This window comes from Sciurus carolinensis, chromosome 5 (assembly GCF_902686445.1).
Source record: "Sciurus carolinensis chromosome 5, mSciCar1.2, whole genome shotgun sequence".
NCBI lineage: Eukaryota > Metazoa > Chordata > Mammalia > Rodentia > Sciuridae > Sciurus > Sciurus carolinensis.
The window spans coordinates 86,278,183-86,301,988 of NC_062217.1; the positions used below are offsets into that span (position 1 = coordinate 86,278,183).

General features: G+C 40.1%; 1 protein-coding gene across 1 annotated transcript; it reads left to right on the forward strand.

Annotated features, from left to right (window-relative positions):
- Positions 1-8,086: 8,086 nt before the first annotated feature.
- Gjb2 (gap junction protein beta 2) lies at positions 8,087-14,010 on the forward strand. The gene is made up of 2 exons (XM_047553173.1): positions 8,087-8,481; positions 11,940-14,010. Exon 2 carries the CDS (start codon positions 11,962-11,964, stop codon positions 12,640-12,642), a length of 681 nt encoding a protein of 226 aa, XP_047409129.1. The 5' UTR covers positions 8,087-8,481; positions 11,940-11,961; the 3' UTR covers positions 12,643-14,010.
- The last annotated feature ends 9,796 nt before the right edge of the window (positions 14,011-23,806 follow it).

Genomic DNA, 23,806 nt, shown 5'->3' on the forward strand with positions numbered 1-23,806 from the left:
GAATCTGATCATTCAGATTTCTTTCTTTCTTTCTTCTTTCTCTTCCCTTTTTTTGTTTTTTGGTTTTTGGTTTATTTTATTTATTTATTTTTTGTACTGGGGATTCAATCCAGGGGTACTTTACCCTCAATCCTTTTTATTTTTTGAGACAGGGCTTTACCAAGTTGCTTAGGGTCTTGCTAAATTGCTGAGGTTGGCCTCAAAATGTGATCCTCCTGCTTCAGCCTCTGGAGTTGCTGGGATTACAGGTGAGCACTACTATACCCAGAAATCATTCAGATTTCAAGGGTAAAGTTGAGCTGAGACTAATCTGAAGGGTTAATTAAATTGAATGCATCTCTGATACCTAATGGAAACAAGAACATTTCAACTAACCTCACTATACATACCTTCCTATACCTTCACAGTGGAGTGGCATGCCTCTTTGGTCTTGTTTGTATTTGAGTAAGAAGACAACTGAGAAAGAGATTTCACATTATTGTGGCTCATCTTTCATTCAATTCCAACATAGTTCCAAAATCCAAGCACTTAAAATTGTCTTTTCCAGCCTTCTCTCCATTCCCACTTGTATGGTAAAATCAGGAGGGGCTGATTATTCAGTCAAGTGTTTTTTGTATTTATTTTTGTATTTGGGTCAAGTGTTTCTGTCAGTTTTCTCTTGATGTATCAAATAACTGAGATAAACAACTAAAAAGAGGAAATGTTTATTTTGACTTGGTCTCAGAGATTTTAGTCCCTGGTTAGCTGGCTCTGTTGGCTTTGGGTCTGTGGTGAGGCAGAACATCATGGTGGGAGTGAGTGGTAGAGTAAAGCTGTCAGCTGATAGTAGCCAAGAAGCAGAGAGAGAGAGAGAGAGAGAGGGCCAGGGTTCCAATATCCCCCTCGAGGGTACATCCCCCATGACCCAAATCACCTCCACCAGGCCCAACCTCCTACACATTCCACCAGATCCCAGTAGCACCTTCAGCTGGGTATCAAAACTTCAACATGTGAACTTCTGGGGAACACTTTAAGATTCCAGCCATAACAGATCCCTTCCAAATTCCAAACAATATGGTCACTCACACTGTTATTAAAGTCTGGACTGATTTTTCCTTAAGTCTACTATCTGTTCATCTACAGAGGCCTGTTTCTCTACTTTCCCACACATATACCAGGCATTTTCCCTAGATAAGGAAGCAACTGTGTCCCATGGCTCACCATCACTCCCTGTAATTCAGTTCTTCAAAGTTTATTAAGTTAAATGTTCTTTGATAATTGCCATAGAGAAGTATGATTTTCATTTTATCAGGTTTTTTATTATTTTTACCATAGGAATAATAGTATTCTGCATCCCATATCCCAATGGAAAGCAGAAACTATGAAAACAATAACAAAAGAATGAAAACCAACCAAATATCAACTGATTATGGATTTTTAATTGTTATTATATAGTCAGATCAAGGAAAATATGTAAAAGAATGAGGGAACTTTTTGTTAACTTATGTAAAGATTCCCATTATAAATCAAATAAGAAAAGCAAAGTGTATTTTACCTTTTTGTGCAAAAGGGAGAAGAAAATTAATAAATATTTATATAGATTCAAATCATATATAGATTTGTATCACATTCCTCCATATCAAATGAACATTCCTTAATTCCTCCATTTATGATGGGCTTACATTCCATGGGCATACCATGATAACTTGACAATGTCATAAATAAAAAATATATCTAAGGTACCAAACATCATAGTTAAGCAACACAGCAGATGATAAAGTGTCAGTTGTTTCCCCTGTGATCTCTGGGGCTGACTGGGGGCTGAGTAAGAGCTGCAGCTCACTGCCCCTGCCCAGAATCACCAGAGAGGATCATACTACACATCACTACCCCAGGAAAAGATCCATTCAGAATTTGAAGTATGATTTCTACTGAATTAATTTTGCTTTCACACCATCAAGTCAAAAAATTTTAAGTTAAATCATCATAAGTCAGGAAACATCTGTATGTAAAAATTCTGAAAAGACACAAACAAAATTAGTAAAAACTGTAAAAGTCATCGAGGCAGGCCTTGAACTTACAATGGTTGTTTTGTTTTATTTTACTTTGTTTGGAGTGGGGTAGTCCTGGGGTTTGAATGCAGGGACTTACATATGCTATGCAAGTGATCTACCACTGAGTTACACCTGCAGATCCCACTATATATGTACTTTAAAAGTTCCTGGATTCTTAAGGCTCTATTTTTACTTCTATAGAATGAGATTTAAAACACTTTCTTCACAAAGTTCTGCAATATAATGAACATAAAGCATTTGACACACTTTGAAATATCAAATTGTGGATAAATAATTAATATAGCCACCATTGTTTTGGATCATACTCAGAGATTCCTTCATTTATGTGTATGTGCTTTTGTGTGTCAGTTACATACTCTAAATTTAGTCACGCAATTACATTACATCCACAACACTCTATTTTTTCCTTTGGTAAACTAAGCAGGGATTGGGTCTTTCCAAAACCTATCAGCCTAGTAGTCTACATACAATGCCATGTAGCACATAAGAAAAAATGAATGTTTCCCACTGTATGATGATTAAAAGGTTAATATCAAGATTTCACAGATTTCCCAATACCATCTCCACCCACAGAAAGCTCACGTTTGGGAGTCCCATATCACCAAAACAGTCCAATATTCTAAATTCTATACCACCACTAATTCTTTTCAAATCCAGTAAAGAGATAATAAAAAGCATTATGTTTATTGACTCCTCTTTTCCAAAGCACAATTATCCAATGTATGCTTTTAGGTACAATATCACTTCCTTTTTTTTTTTTTTTGGGGGGGGGTACTGGGGATCGAACTCAGGGCCTTGTGCTTGTGAGGCAAGCACTCTACCAGCTGAGCTATCTCCCCAGCCCCCCCAATGTATACTTTTGACATAAAAATTCTCCACCTGGCTATTCACATTCATAATGCATCAAAATGGCTTGTTCATGACAGTCGATCATACTAGATACCAAAGCACTATGTACATACCTTTTTAGACAAATAATTTTATTTAGTTTGTAAAACAACAACCAGATGTTGTTAGTGCTTCTCAGATCAGAAAGAGGAACTCTGGTGAAAGAAGTACAATGCTTAATTGTCCTTTCACAACCTGCAAAAAAATTCCTAAGCAGCCCATCTATCAATACATCTCACCAGCTAGGAGTTTGCTGGAATCACTGGGCTTGAGCTTAGATAAGGAGACTGCTCTTAGGGTTCCAATGTCTCTTCTCTTCCTAATAACACAATTTCACCTGTGGCCCATAGTGATACATCTTGTTGCCCTGAAAATGGAATAGAACAGAGGCTTTTCAAGAGTTTTTGTAACAGTAACCTATAGTAGGAAATGCATTTTACACTGGATCTAGGACACACACAAGTTTGAAAGCACACATAAACTTCTCATGAAGCATTAGTTATCTTTGCTTTCAGTAACATACTCTACCTGGTGTGGTTATGATCACCTGTAATCCAAGCTACTCCAGAGGCTGAGGCAGGAGGATTGCAAGTTCAATGCCAGCCTGGGCAACATAGAAACACCTTGTCTCAATTTAAAAATAAATAAATAAATAAAAGGACTGAGAATGTAGCTCAGTGGTAAAATGCCACTGGGTTTAATCCCCAGTAATGGTGTGGGGAAGGTGCAGGTTTAGTAACACATTCTGGTACTTTATTTTCTATTCTATTTCACTTCATTTGTTTTTAAAGAAGAAAATATAATTTTAGAGTCCCTTAATGAGGTCAAAATCAGCAACAATAGACTAGGAGATTTTCCAAGAAGTGTGTGCACCAAACAGAGCTTCCTGGCAAGTCTTCCCACTGCCATCTACTGTGAGCTCTGTGTATTGCAAACCCTCCCAACCCTCCCCTACCTCCCTACCTATCCCCATCCTGCCTTGGCAAGACTTTTTTTTTTTTTTTTTTTAAGGATGATATTAAATCAGAGAATGCTTCTACCAAAGTGGAAATGGCTCTTAAACACTTTAAGATGTTTAAATGAATAGATAACATAGAATCCATTTCTAAATCTAAGACCAAAGATTTCTCATATTCAGAACTAGCAAAGCTACAGAACATGTCACTAATTGGGACCTCAGGAGTAAAACTGTGTAATGAGGTTTTCAGTAAACAAACATTTTAAATTTGGGACACTTTAGAGTAGCATTTCATGCAAAGCTGCTGTCATCTATCAAATATAATATAATCAGTAATCAACAGTCCCTTGTCAAATGTATGACTATAATTTTTTTCTATAGCAGTATATATTGTGTTTTCCCAACTTGCTCCAAACTCTTCAAAAGAATATAGATTACAATAATGCTGTGATACAAATTAGAATGTAGAAATCTTTTTGCTCCTCTGTGAATGATGCAGAATTTCTCTGTTGAGAAGCCACTGTATAACTGACAGAATTTAATTTTTATATTCAATAGAAGTAAATTTTCTTAGCAGTTAACCTAAGCAGCTATAGCTCTACATTCATGCCTGATCAAAATGTGTTTTTGATGCAAATACATTTGGAAATATCTCTGTAATTTCTCCACAGTCTGCTTAAATAATTGTAAGAGAGCTACACTGATATATTTGCTAGTAAGAGCCTACGTTCATCCAGCAAGGCCTTTAAGATTGACTTATTTGACCACTGCCTTGCAACTAAGACACATGCAACAATTTTAATTTACCCAGAATATTTTATGTGTGAAATAATAGAGTGAAAAAAATGCTTATGACCATTTGTCACATCGTAAAAGTAGCAATTTTAAATGAGATGTCTTTAATTTGAAAGAGAACAATTGAATTAGTGAAGTCTAAAATCTTATTCTGTTTTTACCCTTTCAATGTTAACAATTGACTTTTCCCCCTACATAATCCACATTACAATTTTCAGAAAACATCAGGAGGGTGTGATTCAATGATGCAGAGAGACATTATTAGTGAAACAGTGTTCCCTATAATAATCACCTACAGAGATTAAAAAGGATCATAGGAGAGCCACTCCTGCATTGAAATTACATTATCATATGTAAGTTGTTATTAATTATCCAGGGATGCCAGAGGCTCTTCAGTTTTCAACTGCTATTTTGGGAAAGGCTGAATTTTCTCTTTTTTACCAGTTATTAATATGACTAATATTTCATCAGCAAAGTCAAGAAAAGAGGGTGTAGCCCTATAGCTAATGAATCCCTAAAACTGCCAACTAGTAGGGCAGGGGCTACATGCTCTCAAGTCTCTTCTCGTCTTGCAACATTTTCTGCCTTCACCTATGAATGATTTGTGAGTCAGAAATGTAACCGACACATTTTTAATGTGCATTCAGAGCATCCTTCCCAGGGGGGAATTCAGAAGGTTGCACCAGCAGGCAGCTGGCAAGTAATCATTCATCAAAATGTCAAGAAATATAATTTATCTTGTACTGATTTCTTGCACAACAACCAGTACTTTCTTTTGGGTTTATTTTAAAACACCTGTCAAATTAAAATACGAACAGTTAAAATCTTCACCTTATAACCTTACAAGTGCATTATTTGCAACATCTGCATAAAAGTTCAGTTCAATCATAATCACCTGGGATTTACCTACTTGGTAGTAACATTAAAATTAGCATTCATTTCCCTTTGATGTGACAAGGTGTGGCTGTCACAAATCCTCACTAGTTAATCATCAATAGTTTACTCCACAGGTCCCTATTCTCCCCTGGCCATTGCCCATCCTATTAGTTTCATTCAAAAACAAACTGGGAGATGTCAGCGTTCTTTGCTCAAAGTCAAGCCAAAAACTATTCTCTATCTGGTTAATCCCTACCTGTTAATGAGTTAAAGTTGAGCTGGTCAGCAGCAAGTATGTCTGGAGCTCTTCTGATCTCACTATGGAGTAGGAAGGGCTTGGGTGGAGAAAGGCCAACTGGGACTGAGCTTCTCTAGGACTAGAGTGTTCAAAGATGAAAAAGGGATGAGAAAATTATGGTTTATTTCCAATGCTTACATTTACCAAAGTAATACTTTTAACAGAAAAAAATGCAGCAGTATGACTGTCCTATTTACAAAATGACTACAGGATTTATTTTTTTAAATATTAATTTGTAGTGCGATCTGCTAATTGGGTACGTGACTAAGTTCATTTGGAGATAATTTCAAATATCCAGACTTTTTCCCAGTCTTTTTTCATGTCACCTCTTCTCTTTCTTCTCCCCTACTAAGGAACACACACACACACACACACACACAACTTCCTATCCTAGAAGAACTATGAAGTTACTTGGGAAGAAAACACCAACACAAAGAAAAACAAGAGAAACCTGGAAAACAGAATAAAATCAAGTGCTGAATTGTAAGTGAAGACTTCAGAGATGCAGGAGTTTAAACTATAAATCTCAAAATATGGAGTGATAATTAGCCAACGATACGAGCCATTATTCAAATTTAGAGAACCAAGTCAAGGAACACAAAGAAAAGTTGAACCTATAATTGTGATATGAACACTAAAGCCTAAAACGAAAATTTTCATAGAGGGAAAATGTATCAGTTTGCAATCTCTAGACTGATTCTAGAGCTTTCCTTCATTCTAAACCAACCAGGACTTCAACAGACTCCTAAACAGCACCTGCCCCCTGAGAAACTAAAGGGAGAGCCCACTGACCAACAACTCCACTCCAAGACCTCTCAACCCTATGATGTGCTCAGGCCAAGGAAGTTGCCTATACCCGACTGGCCTAATTTCTCACAAGCTGATTCAGCACTTCTCTCTAATGGTAAGGCTTTGGGCAGCTCCTGAGGTTTTGTCTCTTCACGAACAGACACTCCCTCTTAGACTAAGACTTAGAACTAGAAGATGAGGTAGAAGCCACGTTCACCTATGCAAAAAGGCAGAGGTTGGCTTATGGCCTATAGGGCGCCAGCCTTGCAAGGAAAAGTCAATACCTTCACGCAAACTATGGTAATCTTGGGAAATCCATTTCTGCCTTGTCAGGATGATTCATCCTCACTTCAGGTAAAACTGACCTGAGAAAACCCTGCGTGAGAATGCGCAACCTGCACCTGAGAACTGGTTGCTCTGCAGGAATCATGAAGAAAGGAGCGGGAGAAGACTGGACACGGTGTCCCCAAACGCAGCCTGCTCCTCACATTTTAATTTCTCATCGTACTTCCTGTCACTAGCATCTCAAGACATCAAAATGACCAACCAAATACCCAATACTGAGACCTCATAATGTGGCATCAAGTTTCACGGAGAAAGATCTCTACTGTGCGGGACATGCTGCCCAGAGGCTTCTCCAGAAATCCTATCAGTACCCACCCGTTCTAGCAGTATGGGAGGGAAGGAAGGGGGTGGCAGGCTTCGTCCGTGCTCTTTCCTTTCTGAATAATCTGGGCAACCCCCCCGCCCCCCAAAAAAGAGTAACTTCCTTGCAGTTTCCCAACTGGGGAAAGAGGATGAGGCTGGCAGGGTCTGGCACCGAGTACCCTCCGCAGATGGCCAGACAACTCCTTCCAAACAGGCGGATACGCTGTGGCCAGCCTTGGCAAAAAGAAGCAAGACTTGTCACCTCCATACACACCTTTCTTAGCCCTTGGCACATCCTTCAAAGTGATCGAATTAAATCTGGAATTCGGAGAAATAGAAGTGGAAATTTCGCCAGCACTGGTGGCGCCCCATCCTCGCTAGCCCTGAACCCAAATTCCAGAGGCCCTGCGCCCTGCTCTGTTGTTCCCCTAAGTAAGAGTCTCGCAAGCACTGGAACCTCCGAACTTTCAAATAAATCTTCATATCGTTGGAACGCCTGTTTAAATGAATGAATAAATAAATAATAAATAATAAAAAACAGAACTTCAAATGCAATAGTAGTCTTGAACTAGTCGGAGAAGAAATAACAATAGCAAGAACTACTCTTCAAATTCACCTCCTACCCCAAACTCAAGAGCTGGGACCTGGGGCTTTGCGTCCTCGTAGGTGGAGACGCTAACCTTAGCTGGCTCCTCCCTGCCCGCTCAGGGACTGAGGGGCGGGAAATAGGGCATTGGGGATCTCTGGACTCTAGGGGAGCTCTAGGGGGTCACAAGGGGTCTCCGGAGGCTCGGAAGCTTTGATGGGCTCTAGGGATTCAGGGGCCCGGGAAACTTCAGGGGCCGGGGAGGCCCGGGGTGCCCCGCCCGCAGCTCTGGGGGTGGCCGGGTTGCAAGGAGCCGCCCCCTCCGTAACTTTCACGGTAGCTCCGGGGAAGAGGCGGGGTGTGGGGTGCGGTTAAAAGGCGGCGCTACAGGAGACAGGTGTTGAAGACCCGCAGCGCCCGGCGCGCTCCGCTCTCTCCACTCGGAGCCAGTCGGCTGCGCTCCGGCCTGCTGCGAGCGCGGAGGCGGCCCCCGCCCAGGACTAGCCCCAGACCGGAGGTAGTGCCCCAGCCGGTGCCCGAGACCCCTCGCCGCCCGCTGGGCCCCGCCGCAAGATCTCTCCCGACACAGGTGAGGCTGCGGGCCAGTGAACCCGGCTCACAGCTGTACGCCGGGCGCCGGACCCGCGACGCCCGGAGGCAGTCTTGGCCAGGAGACTCAGCGCGGGGAGGGACTTTGGGACTGCCGGGGAACTAAGCGGTCATGGCCGACCGCAGAGGTCCCGGGGCCACTGGGGTCTGGCGAGGCGTTCTTGGCAGGGAGTTGTGACCGCTGACCGGGGGCTGGAGGCAGGTGGCAAGAGCACATTTCTGGGGAAGACTGTCAGGGGCCAAACTCTGGAAGTCGAATGGGGCTGCTTGGGCTGGATTTGGCGTGGCGCGCTGGGGAAAGGGACGCGGTGGCACAACCCCCGACTTAGAAATCGGGTTCGGCGCGTGGTGCGCGGGGCAGGGGAAGAAAACGAGACGAGGCCGACCGGAGAGTTATGGTGGCAGCTGTTGCCGATATTACTTGGGGCTAATTTCCCCACAGTCTCCTGGCTACTTTATCTGTCACCACCAAAAGTTTTAAATTAACCGAAAGCTTAGAAAGAAAACTCACGTTCGTTTGTTAAGCAGGAAGCCTCCACCGGAACAAACTGACCATAACCTTCTCACGGCAGTCTGCAAAGAAAGTGTGGGGTGAAATCCGGGCGGTTGTCTAGACCTCGAACCTAATACAGCTACTGGGAGAGGGGCGACCCGAGGTTAAACATAGGTCAGGATTTTGGCTGCTTTTCTTTTTCTGTAACACTTCAAGAGCGTTTGCTTCCAGGCGCAATTCTCTAACTGGAAGGAAAACTCACAGGACACTTACTCTCAGAGGAGGTGGCGTGCAGCTGAGAAATATGTCCTTTTAGGATGCTTGCATCAGTCCTTCGGTCGCCCCTCACTGGAGGAGGGGAATAAGGCGGACCAGTGAGCATTTTCCAGATTCCCGAGAGCTGGACTCTAGGACCATTTACCTGGGACTGTCTTGAGATGTATGAGACAGCCATGTCCCCATTTGCCCTTTGAGCCCATTTTTTAAAACTGGTGTTAAGTCAGTCACAATTGAAGACACTGGTGAGAAGGTGGGGAGCTGTGTAGGGACAGCTCCATCAGGTAGACCACCAGCCAGGTTAGGAGTAGGGAGTTAAGGGGCAAAGAACTCCTTGTTCCTTTTCTGGAACTGGATGATTCACTTAGTGCCTTCCCTAAAGAAGTGAACCAACCCCTCAACTCGCACTCTGGCAATGTTCCAAGCAATTGCAGGGTAACCTGGGCCAAGTAGGAACCTGCATGTGACTGCCAGGTTAGCAGGGCAGGAGAGCAGCTCTGTGACAAATTTGTATGTTAAGAATAACTTCACCCTGCTTTCTTAGTCCATCTTACCTTATTATTCTTATCCCATTGGGGGCTCAAATTTTAACGTTCTCCTCTTCTTGAAAGGGCCTTTAAAGTACGTAGCAGTAAGATGGATGTGATGGCACACACCTGTAGTCCCAGCTACTTGAAAGGCTGAGGCCGAAGGATCACTTGAGCCCAGGAGTTGGAAACCAGCCTGGTCAAGATAGTAATACTCAAAAAACAAGCAACTATAACTTTGACTTTAAAAGAACAGCAAGATAGAGTTTACTTGAAACTGTATTTTTCTCATCTGAGGGTGACTAGACTGGTCTATAGAAATGTACAGGATCTGTGTTTGATGCCATAGAGGAGGACCAAGTATAAAGTCCAACACCACCTCCACCTCCGTATTTTTGACCAGGTATATGAAGGTTTATTTCAAGGAGTGTCCTGTTTTCCCTTTAGTGAGTGCCCATGAAAAACTGGAAGGTCTAATTCCATGAGATGGTTTTGTTAAAATCTGAATGCCATTTCTTTCAGTGGTTTCCCTGTTGAAGACAGTATTAGATTGAACTGTGGCACTTTTCAAAGGACAACTGACTCACCTAAGGGCCTCTCTGACAGTCTGGATTTAAGTGGGTCAGGGCTGAACCTGAACAAATCACTATTTTTTTTTTCCCAGTGGCATTTCTTCTTTCCAACTGAATGGGGCTAAATGTTTTACTAGTATATTTCAGTCTGACTTAACTTTCTTACCCATGGCTCTCCTGCCTCCTGATCAAAGTGGCATTGAATGGGCTCAGTCAGACCTTGGTGTCCCACAGCAGCAACTGTGGGTAATGAGAGACATTCAGTATGAGTCTGCCTCGAGAGTCCATCGGGAAACAGGATGCAACTTGCCTAAAATCAGGAGAGCAGGATACCTTTAAGTAAGAGAAGAAGGATTCATTACAGCTTAGAAGGGGTAGAAAACAGGTGACTCATGAGGACCGTGAAGAGGATGGAATCTTGTTTAGAAGAGAGGTTGATTGTGACAGATGGGGTGTAGCTATGAATCAATGAAGACAGTTCATATCCTGGGATGAAACAGAAGGCCTCTGGCTCATGGAAGATTATCCACGGGCCCCTGCACACCTGCTTTCAGTAAGGAGTATGTTACCCCAGCAAATTTTTGGTTCTAAACTACAACAGTGATAAGCTTCATTGGACCAGCTATAGGGAAGCACTGGTTGAATTCTCTCTCATTTTTCATAATATGTCTCTTTTATAAATACTTCTAACCTTAACCCACAATAACAGTGCTCAATTACATCATTTATCTAAACAGATACTGAGTACTAACCAGTCAGTCCCAATGTGACAGTGAGGCCACCAACCTGTACACAAAAATCCATGCACAGAGTGACTTTTCTACTTAAAGAGACCATTCATCCCTCTTCTTCTGCATATAGAAGAAAGAAGCAAAGCTCGTGGTGAAATGTTAACTTTGTGGGGGGGGGTGTCAAATGTAACATAACCATTTGTAATAACCATCTCACTGCTACATCCCAAGCCTGTGAAAATGAACGGAAATATTTTAAGTAAAGGGGCTCTGCAGGAAAAATTGGATTTTTGGAAAAACACTGGATTAGGTGGACTTCCATAAATTATATCACCTTAATTTGACCTCTCAGCCTTTAAGATAAGGTTGGTCAAAACTAGGGTCAGTCCCACTGGTACAGTCCAAAACTTGGTGCTACCAAATGGATCCAGCTATTGAACCCTGAGTAACTAGGGTGGAGTTGGGAAGACCCAAGGAGAATCTATAGAAGACTCATTAGATTTGGTCAGAACTCATTTGCACCTTTAAGCTAACAAGTACTTTGCATTGGTGCACCCCACACCCCAGATATTATGTACCAAAGATTGGGTGAGTTACTCAAGTAAACAAGCAACTCATTATCAGATAACATATAGAAACTTGTTCAAGATGGTTTTGGAGCTGTATATTTAGTCCTGTGGCAAACCAAATTGGTTTTTCTGTCACCATTTTGAAGGAGGTTGTGTAAGAATCAGTGCTCAGGACGAGATTTAAAAGTACTTACTTTCCCAGACCCACAGAAATTGCCCAGTTCTATCCAGACTAGTGATTTTTATGTCATGTTCATTTTTCTTTTCCAGCACCAACCTCCCAAAGGACAGGATGGATTGGGGTACACTACAGACTATCCTGGGGGGTGTCAATAAACACTCCACCAGTATTGGTAAAATCTGGCTCACTGTCCTCTTCATTTTTCGCATAATGATCCTTGTGGTGGCTGCCAAGGAGGTATGGGGAGATGAGCAAGCCGATTTTATCTGCAACACCCTCCAGCCTGGCTGCAAAAATGTTTGCTACGACCATCACTTCCCCATCTCTCACATCCGGCTATGGGCACTGCAGCTGATCTTTGTGTCCACACCAGCACTCCTGGTGGCCATGCATGTGGCCTACCGGAGACATGAGAAGAAAAGGAAGTTCATGAAGGGAGAGATGAAGAATGAATATAAGGACATTGAAGAGATCAAAACCCAGAAGGTTCGTATTGAAGGGTCCCTGTGGTGGACCTACACCAGCAGCATCTTCTTCCGGGTCATCTTTGAAGCTGTCTTCATGTATGTCTTTTACATCATGTACAATGGCTTCTTCATGCAGCGTCTGGTGAAATGTAATGCCTGGCCTTGTCCCAATACAGTGGACTGCTTTATTTCCAGACCCACGGAAAAGACTGTCTTTACAGTGTTCATGATTGCAGTGTCTGGAATATGCATCCTGCTGAATGTCACGGAATTGTGTTATTTGCTCATTAGATATTGCTCAGGGAAGTCCAGAAAACCAGTTTAACACATTGCCCAGCTATTAGGAAAAAAGATTGCATAAAAGGATGAAGCAACCTGTGCTTAGCTGTCAAGGTTCAGTCACCAGCATTTCCCAAGACAAAGATTTCCATCTTAAATGCAACCATTAGACCCCCCTCTCCAGAAGGCCTCACATGAAACTCCAGATGCCTCTGGGGCGCCACCCTCCCAAAGCTCCAAAATAAAGGCCTAACTCTATGCCTGTATTAATTTTTACTAAAGTTAGTTGCATTGAGACCCTGTGTTGGTAGGGGTTATTCCTGTAAGCTACTTTCATATTTGAAACAAAGGATCCTGGTACTTGTTTCTTTTTCTTTGAGGACAGGAGAGAGAAAGACCCAGGTTATAAAAGAAATGCTGAGAAAGTTCAAGTGCTTTCCTTTTAATACTTTTGCCAAATTTTCCCCAATTATAAGGTGAACATAGAAAATCAGGGTTCTTTTATTTGCTTCAGAAGTTTTAATCTGTAACAATGGACAAAGTTATCTAATGTTTCAAGCTCTGTTGTACTTTTTTTAAATGAAGACTTTAAAATAACATAGGTTCTTTTGATGTTTTGGAAACCATTATATGTTCCTCCTATTTCAAAGACTCTGATTGTGATATGTAAATGGTGTGTAATTAGATCCTACAATTCAATTTTTTAAAATGGCCTTTCGGTTATGAGTAATTTGCAGTTCTGCTGAGAGGCAGCCTGCTGTATTAATATTATGTTGTACACAACAGTGTTGCAGCCTCTCTCAAGACAAACTAAAAGTTCTTATTATGGTGTATGATAGCAGATGACCTCTTTTCAAAAAATCAAAATTTAGTTTTGCATAAGAAGTACAGACTGGAGATACCACCAGTTGCTACTTGCAATGAGACTGACTCAACATCCTCTCTTCCCCTTCGACATTTACCTTTTCCATTACTGTGGTACATGGTAGCCAACCTCAAAAGGATACTGACTTAAAGAGGTTGCTCCAGAATTATTTTGCCACGGTACAATTTAACAGTGCAGAAAAAAGGGGGTGGAAGGACAGGGGGATTTACTGTTTTCAAAGAACCAACAGAAAGACTAGATTCTAAACTCTGTTGATTAAAAATGAGTTTTTTCTACTTCAAACATTTGTTTACTGTTCTCTTCAGCATCCAGTTTTTTAAGTGAAAATAGAATTAATAGACTTTTATAAAAATAGAAAGTAGGGTTTAGATCAATATGTAAGTTTAATAGGACAAACTGAATCCTGATATTATCATTATGCTTGATGTTTCCAAAAAATAGTAGTCAGCATACTTCAATGAGGGAAACATTTTCCTGTTGTCAAAAAACAGCATTGTAAGACCATTTTGTAATAATAAATAATAGCTTTCATTACATGCTTGTTACTGAAATACTTTTGTAAAGTCTCAAATATCACTTAAAAGGTTAAAATATAATCCATATACTAATTCTTTAAAATCTGGAAGTTTTTGTAAAAATAGCAAATTTTAACTTATTATACAGCTATTTTGCATAAGTACATTCTTATTTTATATTCTATAACACCCCCATGAGTATATTAACAGATTATATCTACCCACTGTTCTGCAATTCTTCTCCAGTTATAGAAAAGCCTTTGTGACTTAAAAAAAAAAAAGTTGGTAAGAAAGGGAGAAAAAGATTATTTCTGCCCAAACCCATGCCATCTCTCACAGATTTTAACCAATACCATCTATCCTAAGAAGGGTACAATGTGAAGATTAGAAACAGGTTAGAGAATACTAAACTGGGGTTACATGATCAGTTTGGTTCCTAGATGAATCACAAAACTGACATTTTAAAAATTCTCCATATATAAAATTCAAGTTAAAAAAATTAAACTTATTCCTGAGGAAAACTTGCTGAGGTATAATAAAAAATCTTCTAAGGTAACTTTTCCATGGAAATATCTTTCTATTAGTATGTAACCAAAGCTGGTTTAGAAATTGTTTTGTGTTTCTTGGTGGTCACCCCATGGGAAATACATCTGCCAGACCAGCCCGTGTCAGCATGACTATGTATGCAACTCTCCCCAGATGGCCACCAATGCCTGTGTCCGGACCTTCAAGGTATAAGCTTTCTGTCCAAGGGCTTCAAAGCATTTCACACATCAATAATTGAATATTTTATAGAGTATCACACATTTTAAAAATGGATTTAAAAGGATAAAAAGCCCTCTTCCCACCTAGGTATTAGAAAAGAGGTTCATCATCCCTACCTGCTTTCTAAGGTGCCCTGCACATAGGCTGTTATAATAACAACTTTTTAAATAGCTAGTTTCACTCCTACAAACTATGAAGATTATTACTCTCAAGGCATTAAAAGACAGGGCCCAAATAATTACAGACCACTACTGCCCATTTTAAAGAACTGATAAAGAGGTTTGGATACATGCCTGAAAATTAAAGCTTGAACTCTGAAAATGATAATCCCAAATCTGTATCTCAAATCAATGATTAGCAATTTTTATGGGGAAGAAAGAAAACTTGTTCAGAAGGGTCTCCTGCCAGCCAAGCCCTCAGTATGTATGAGCTCCGGTTGTTTATGAGCAGTGGGTATAGCCAAGTGACCAACTTTACCTGCATGAGATTCATTACCTAAGTAGAGAACATAGTGTCAAACAATTCTTCATAGATGTATACCTTCAAAGACAGGCCACAGCTGGTGAGTGAATCAGGTTCATTCAGAGGATCAATGGTGTGTTCTATAGAGGACCATGGCCTGAGCTACTCTGGTCACTGTCCCTGACCAAGTGATCCACCAGAAACCAGCCAGCAAATTCTGAGAGGTTCAAAGTGTAGATAGGAGCTCATTTACTTACCCCAACCTCAGTTTCCTCATCTTAAAATGGGTTTCCTGAAGATATCCCAAATTTAGTGGCAGTCAAATGAGAAACTTATGTAAAAGCCCTTCACTAGGATGGCACTAAGTAAGATATATTGTCATCTCTTTTGCACTTGATAAATCCCAAACTGGAGAGATGATGGATGGTATTTTAGATAGGAAGAACTCTAGCAAAGTTTTATCACTTGGAAGCTTAAAAAAAATACACAATTACACAAAGTCTGAAAAAAAATATGAAGCAGGGGAAGGAGAGACCAGCCACATCAGCATGGGGGAAGAATAACAGTACAGATACAGCAACAGAAAAAGAGATAAGGTAATGACAACTATATTATTGGGATGGATCAGGAAGATGCAGCTCAGGGAGGTAACATATCAAGTTCAAAAGTCAATAGCAACCCATCCTACCACACAAAGGAGATGGATTGGACTGACACCATAGAAGTCCTTCCCTGGCCCATCTTTCCTAATGTTGATAGGTTTCAGTGGACAATCTCAACTTCATGAGACATTCTATTCCATTCCCATATATGGCTAATGATTCATTTCCTCAGGTGATACATTTTGCACACTAAGTGCCAAGAAATATTAGGCCCTATAACTTTGAACAAAACGAAAGCTCAGTTTTCTTGTCAAAGGAGGCAGACTGTCAACAAATCCCTTCAGATGCTATCTGCTACTGAAAAGTGATGGAGAAAAATAAGACCATGTAAGGGAAACAGGAAGTACCTGGGTACCCAAAACTGCTATTTAAGGTAGGCTGGTCAGGAAAGGTCTCTCTACAGGAACTGGGTAACAGATATCTTGGGGAAGTGTCCCAGTGAAGGTATCTTGGGGAAATGTTCCAGTGAAAGAGGTGGGCCAGGACATCACAGTGAGGCATGATGGGAGGAAATGAGGCCAATCAGGGAGGCAGCTGGTCCAGATGTGGCATGCAGTCCACCGTGAGGATTTATGATTGCAAGACTCTTTCCCATGTTATGGTCAAATCTGCCTCCTTGCTTTTCCTATTTTTCCCTCTCTTGGTGGACCCAAACTAAGTCTATTTTCCATTCCAATGCCCTGACAATAGCTGAGAACAGAGCCAAGTTCAGTCTTAACTTTATTCTCTAATTACACAGCTTCACATTTCCCAATCGGATATTTATTTACTTATGCAACATTAAGCTACTGTTGTATACTGCCCTAGTAGGACTCTGTTATGGACACAATGTGTAATTTCCACTCAACATTTTAACAGCTTTGTCAACTTCGCTCAGTCTAAAACAAAAAGGCAACAATTTGACTTGTATAATTATAGACAATATATAATTTCATTTTAAATTAAATACAAAAGCACACAAAATCAAAGGGGAAATTCAGAGCCAGGTGGTAGTGTAAGCCTGTAATTCCAGCAAGTCAGAAGACTGAGGCAGGAGGATCACAACTTGGAGACCAGCATGGGCAAATTCTAACCACTGCCTTAAAAAAATAAATAAATAAAGAGTTGGGGATATAACTCATTGGTAAAAACACCCTGGGTTCAATCCCTACTACTGGAAAATAAAAGGTGGGGTGGGGGATTCAGTCTCATTTCACTCTCCTACCCAGTAATCTCAGTATCCATATCTCAATGTATATACTTCACCCTTTTTTCCATGTAATTATACATACAGACAGTCCCCACTAACCATGGTTCAGTTTAGAATTTCTTTTTAACTTTTTGATGGTGTAAAAGAAGTACACATAGTAGAAATCATACCTTGAATTTTGAATTTAGATCTTTTTCTGGGTTAGCACTATGTGGTCCCATCCTCTCTCGATGCTGGGCAGTGACAGTGACAGAGACCACACCCTAATTCCCCATCACTCCCTAAAAGCCCCATGATCACCAGGGGAAATAACAAACACCCTATGGTATGCTGTTTTGCTAAGCTGGGATGTTTGTAGGTTGAGTGGATTAAATGAATTTTCAATTTACAAGACTTTCAACTTACAGTGGGTTTATAGCATGTAACCCCATCAGGAGTCAAGGAGCCTCTGGACTTGTATACATATACACAAAAGCATACAATATGATTTTGGTTTTCACTTCCTACATCATTTTTCTCAATGATATTTTTCTATTTAGTAATATACCTTGGAAATCTTTCAAGATCAGTATATATAGATATTTATTCTTTTAACAGTGTGCAATGTCCCATAGAATGACAGAGTTGGGTTATTTGACCATCTCCTTGTTAAGAAACAGTGATGCCATTTCCAACTTTTCATAAAACTACCCTTCCGCCCCCTATCAAAACAGATTTTCCCTTTGCAGTTAGATAGATTTTTCTAACCTACATTCAGGGCTGTTCATTTTACCTGTTAAACCTCATCTTACTGGTTTTGGCTCATCTTCCTGGTTCTGGCTCATCCTTCTGGTTCATCCAGATCTTTTTGAATCCTGTCTTCAGTTTATTAGCAGTTCCATCCAACTTTATGGCATCTGTCAGTTTAATGAGCGTGCTTTCTCTATGGTCACTTAAGCCAATAAAAATGTTGAATATGGAATGCCACCAAAGATTTCTTTCTAGCTCCACATGAGTTCATTTACCAAAAAGATTCAAGATTGAAGTTTTAAGAAAAATGTACCTAGCCACATTTAGTTTGCAAGTTTCCACCATGACAGTAGGTTATGGCAGGCTTTGTCAAGTGTTTTACAAAAAATTATCTAAGTGTGTCTACTGTTCCATTAACCATTTTCAAAATACATTTAATGAGCTCTTCATATGAGCAGAGTATAATTCTAGGCCTCTAGAACACAAAGATGGATTTTAAAGGAGGTCAGAATTCAAGTGACAGATGCATATAAAGGGTTTTCTTTACAAAACAGTACAGTTTGTGGCAAGCTAGAAATGAAAGATGCAACAAAGCCTGCAAGAGGTCAGGACATGTAGATATTTTGATTTTTTTGTAGGTCTTCAGGAACAACTTCATGAAAACGAAATCACAAAAGACCACAGGCTTTTGCCAGGAAATGACCTGAGGCTAGTGGTTAGTTTGATCTTTTGGTTTCTTTGAAAATTTAACTTATCAAAGACTCGTTTTGCTCCTTGATACTATAACTGGCTGAAGAATTTCTTGGAAGCCCTTTGTCCAGACTAGAACCGGCAGTGGTGTGTAAACCCTCTCTCTGCTGCCATCTTCTGTCTACAAGGAGTAACTTCAGGACATTACCTCTTTCCAATCCCCCGAGGCACCACCTGTTCATATCTAAGAAATTCCTCCACCTAAATAGCCACTTTTACCCCTCCATAAAAACCTCATTGTTGTCATTGCTCAGGAGTTTGTATTTCCAATTTGTAGATACCTACCCATTGTTGTTATGTTAGAGTAGTCATAAAACATGAAAAACACAAGCTCACACAAACACAACTATTTCTTCCCACAAACAGTATAACTTATAAGCAAAAGAAGTACAATATTAGTATACATCTATAATCTCACAGTTATACTTAGTGACTTTTACAAGGTTCTTATTTTGTTTTTTCCTCAGACTTCACCAACAATTATGCCATTTAGATAGGACCATAAATGCCTCTAAATCAGGTTACTTCTTTCTCAACACTTGTCCATGCAGGGAAATTTCCTTACTTTAAAAAAATGTTTAAATTGTTATCTTGGCCAGATAACAATTTATGCATTGTTATGCATACCTGTAATCCCAGCTACTTGGGAGGCTGAGACAGGAGGATCACAAGTTTAAAGTCAGCCTTGGCAACTTAGTGAGACCCTGTGTCAAAATAAAATAAAAAGGACTGAGGATGAAACTCAATGGTATAGTACCCCTAAATTCAATCCCCAGTACCACCACACACACAAAAATCACTAATATTAAGATGGCGACTCTCTAAAGAGAGCAGGTTTTAATACCTATCTATTTCTTAAGGAGAGAAATCACTCAAAAATTTTACTCTTTGTTAATTGTAATGTCTCTTTAAAAACCTAAAATATGGGTTGAGGGAAATTTTGAATCACAGTAACTCAAGAAAGCATTTTTCCCATTTTCCCTGCCTTTACCCAAGAGTGAACAATCTCAAACTAAATAGATTTGTATACCCATGTTCATGGCAGCATTATTCACAACAGTCCAAAGGTAGAAGTAACCCAAATGTCCATCAACAGGTGGATAAATAAACAAACTGTAGTATGCACATGCAAGGGAATATCATTCAGTCCTTAAAAGAAAGGAAAATTTGGCACAAGCTACAGCATGGATGAGTCTTGAGGACATCATGCTAAGTTAAATAAACCAGACAAAAGAGGACAAATATTGTATGGTTCCTCTTATATGAAGTACCTAGAATAGTCTAATTTATAAAGACAGAAAACTGAATGGTTGCCAGAGACCAGAATAAAAGAGGAATGAGAGTTGTTTAATGGGTTCAGAGTTTTAGTTTAGTTAGATGAAGAAGTTCTAGAGATGGATGGTGAATGTCCTTACTGCCACTGAACTGTGCACTTAGCTTAAAAATGGCTAAGATGACAAATTTTATGTTACACTTTTACCACAGATATTGAAAGGAAAAAAAAATCTCTTTACTTACCACAATAGACAATGGGTGGTCTGCACTGAAAGACATTGATTATGATTAAAAGCATGTTAAGATGTGTTCTGAACTCAGACACACATCAAACACTGTTAACATCTCCATCTTATTTTATTAGCACTATGATGCACCAAAATAAATTCCAAAGCCCATTTATATTAACCATAAACATTAAGCTCAATGAACAAGTCTGAGCATTGACCTAAGTCTTAACCTGCCCTCATGGAAAACAACCATGTTCAAGTCCAGTCAAGTTATTTAGGAAAGAAGTATCAGAAAATTACTTTACTTCAAATTCAAGTGATATGCCAGAATTGGTCTTTCCTAACTTCAAAAATATTGGTAGTACCCTCTGTAGCCCATACTACCCATACTAGGTAGAATATTATGAGTAAAATTATTCTCAGAAAACATGATAAGAGGTTTGTTCCCATGAAAAGCTTTTAAAAAGCTCATATTTCTCTAAGTCCCTGTATTGTTAAGTCCTCTGGTCAAATATTTCCCAAATCTAGTATGAATTCACATTTGTTTCAGTAATCTCGTTTAGGAATTTTCATTTCTATCCATAAGCAGAAGTTTTAATAATAATGACATCGTGTATATCCAGAAGCACATGAGAGTTTGGAAGAATTTGTTCCCACCAGCCAGTGAACTTCCACCTTGTAAATGGTATGGTGGGGCAGGGAACTGGGGCTAGTGAGGTAGCTCAGTGGTCGGGCACTTGCCTAGCATGTACAAGGCCCTGGGTTTGATTCCCAGCACCACACACACAAAAAGCAGTCATTAGGGCTGGGGTTGTAGCTCAGTGGTAGAGTGCTTGCCTAGCATGTGTGGGGCACTGGGTTCAATCCTCAGCACCACATAAAAATAAAAATAAATAAAATAAAGGTCCTTTGACAACTAAAAAATGTTTTTAAAAAAGTCATAAAAATAATTTTTTTCCATGAACTTTTTCACCCTTGAGAGTCTTTGGACTGTCTTTGAGTTTCCAAAAACACTCCCATGCTCCAGAAAGTAGCCAACAAAGTCTTTTTGAAAAACAAGAAATGGAAACCTTTTGTTACCATTGTTCCTTTTCTTAATGATTTTCTCTTAGCTTATTCTGCATTCTGAATGGAAAATGACTATATTTATGGATCTGTTATGAGAGAGTTATGTCCCTCTCAAAAGGGAAAATATTCTAGAAGTAACAAATGTCCAGCACTTTGATTCTTTGAGGTACTTATGTATGTTCAGAATTTTGTAAAATAATGTTATTTCTTCATCCAGAAAAAAAGCAAAGGAAAACTCAGGATGTTTATGGGGAAACTTAGTTGAATCCAAGGATCATCTAATTGAAAAAAACACCAAATAATTCTAGACTTACAAACTCAGTCTAACATGACTCTAAAGAAGTTAAAATGCTAGAACTCAGTCTTGGGCTCTAGAACCTTGCAGAAGGAGATGAGAGTAAGCGATCAACTTGCTCACATTCCTGATAACGGGCAAAGTGCAGAGGAAAAAAACTCAGTTAAGCAGGAGAGTTTCCAGCTTGCTGAGGAGAGCAGGAGGCTGGCAGAGCTGATGGTGCAGATCCTTGAGCAGAAAGATATAGGACAGAGTTTGCATGGTGGACAATGGGAAGCTCTTAAATGCTTCTGAGCTAGAGAACTACACACTCAGAGCCAAGCCCCAGAAAGATAACTCTAACTTAAAGAGGGTTATAGCAGAAGAAGGACCAAAGGGAGACAGGGGTGTTATTTGGAAGGCTACCAGAATAGGCAGATACAGGAATTGTAGCCAAGTTAATTTGGTGACAGAAGGGCAAAATACATATTAAATAATGTTCTAGTAATAACCACAACTTGGCAGTGGATTAATTATGCAGGATGAGAGGGAGAGCAAAGACAAACATGCCTGAGTTCTAGTGCCTGAGTATTACAAAATGAAACAAGGAAGTCATCAGGGCCTCTGTGACATAAAGGGAAAAGATAGGCTGATTTAAAACATATTGAAAATAAGGCACGTGCAAGGTGGGGAAATGAGGCATGCCTTAGAAAGGCTTAACTAAAACTCATGCCAAACAATCAGGGTTAAGGGATGGGGGTGTAGCTCAGTGACAGAGCACCTGCCTAGCACACACAAGACCCTGGGTTCCATCCCTAGCACCAGTCATGAGAGGAGGCAAGATCCTGAAGGGAAAGAGGAGAGGAAGTGGTCTCTATTTGGGATGTGAGGGGATCAGGAACAATGAAGGGCCTGGAAAAAAGCAAAAAAGAACAGTCTCTTTGCTCAGGAGTCAGGATAGGTAGTTGGGGTCTCACAAACAAGACCCCCCCAACAGAACAGAGTGCATGTAGTTTGTGGGGAGATAAAGGAAACAATGGCAATGGAGGGACAAGGGAGCCTCACTAAGCGTTACAGTGCCCAGCCACAGTTCCCTCACAGAAGCTCTGTGAGCCCAGCCACAAGGTATGGGCCCTGGTCATGTTCACCCCACATCTGTCAGTCATTAGTTAAGTCAAAGCGACCCCTCTTTCCTCAGTCATCTCCCGGCAGGGATGATCCACAGTGCTCAGAGACAAAGTCAAATGAGAAGGCAGGTCTTGCAGGCTAGGAATATAATGGGCCCTAGGGGCTGTGGTGGGTAGTCTGGCGGCGCCTGCCAGGAAAGGAGTGAAGTCAAAGGTGAGGCGAAGGAGGATGTGATGTACAAGCTGCCATATTAGGTCTGGAGGGCACCAGTTAAGGAGGCAGGAAGGAGTGGGAGGTGACAGCAATGTTCAACATCCCTAATCATCAGTGAAATGCAAATCAAAACCACAATGAGATCACTTTACACCAGTTGGAATGGCTGCTATTAAAAAGACAAAAGATAACAAGTGGTGCAGAAGATGTTGAGAAAAAGGAAGCCTTGTACACTATTGATGAGAATATAAATTAATACAGACATTATGGGAAGTAGTGTGGAAGTTCCTCAAAAAATTAAAAATAGAACTGCCATTTGGTTCAGCGATCCCACTGCTGGGTCTATACTTAAAGGAAATAAAAAATCAGTATCTGCAGCTCACGTTTATTGCAAAACTACACATAATAGTGAATAATTGAAATATACATAATAATTGAAATATACAATTTCAATAGATTGAAATCAATCTGTGTCCATCAATGGAAAATGAATGAAAAATATGTGATATATATACACAATGGAGTACTATTTACCCTAAATAACGGAGGGACCACATTAATATATACAATTTCATGTTTTTATGTATTGGTTTAAAATAAATTTAATTTTAAAATTAATTTTAAAAACGGAAATCCTGTCATTTGTGAAAACATGGATGAACCTGGAGGACATTGTATTAAGTAAACTAAGACAAACACAGAAAGACAAACATAGAAAGAGAAATTCTGATGCTCTATTGTATACTAGTGTGACTATAGTTAACAATATTATATTGTTCAAAACAACTAGACGAAAGATTTTGAATATTCTCATCACAAGGAAATGATAAATATTACTGGAATTTGATTATTGCACATGTATATACATGTTTGGAACATCACATTGTACCCCATAAATATGTACAATTGTCCTGTCAATGAAAAATAAAACTTAAAGTTTTATTTAAAAAGATATTTGGGCGGGGGCTGCAGCCCAGTGGAAGAAAAGGTCTTGCCTAGTGGAGGCCCTAGGTTCCTTTCCCACTACAGGGAAAAGTTTGAGGATGGAAAGAAAGGGAGTGGCT

Excerpts from the sequence above, each read along its gene's own strand:
- Gjb2 (XM_047553173.1), top strand. The coding sequence starts at position 11,962 with ATGGATTGGGGTACACTACAGACTATCCTGGGGGGTGTCAATAAACAC.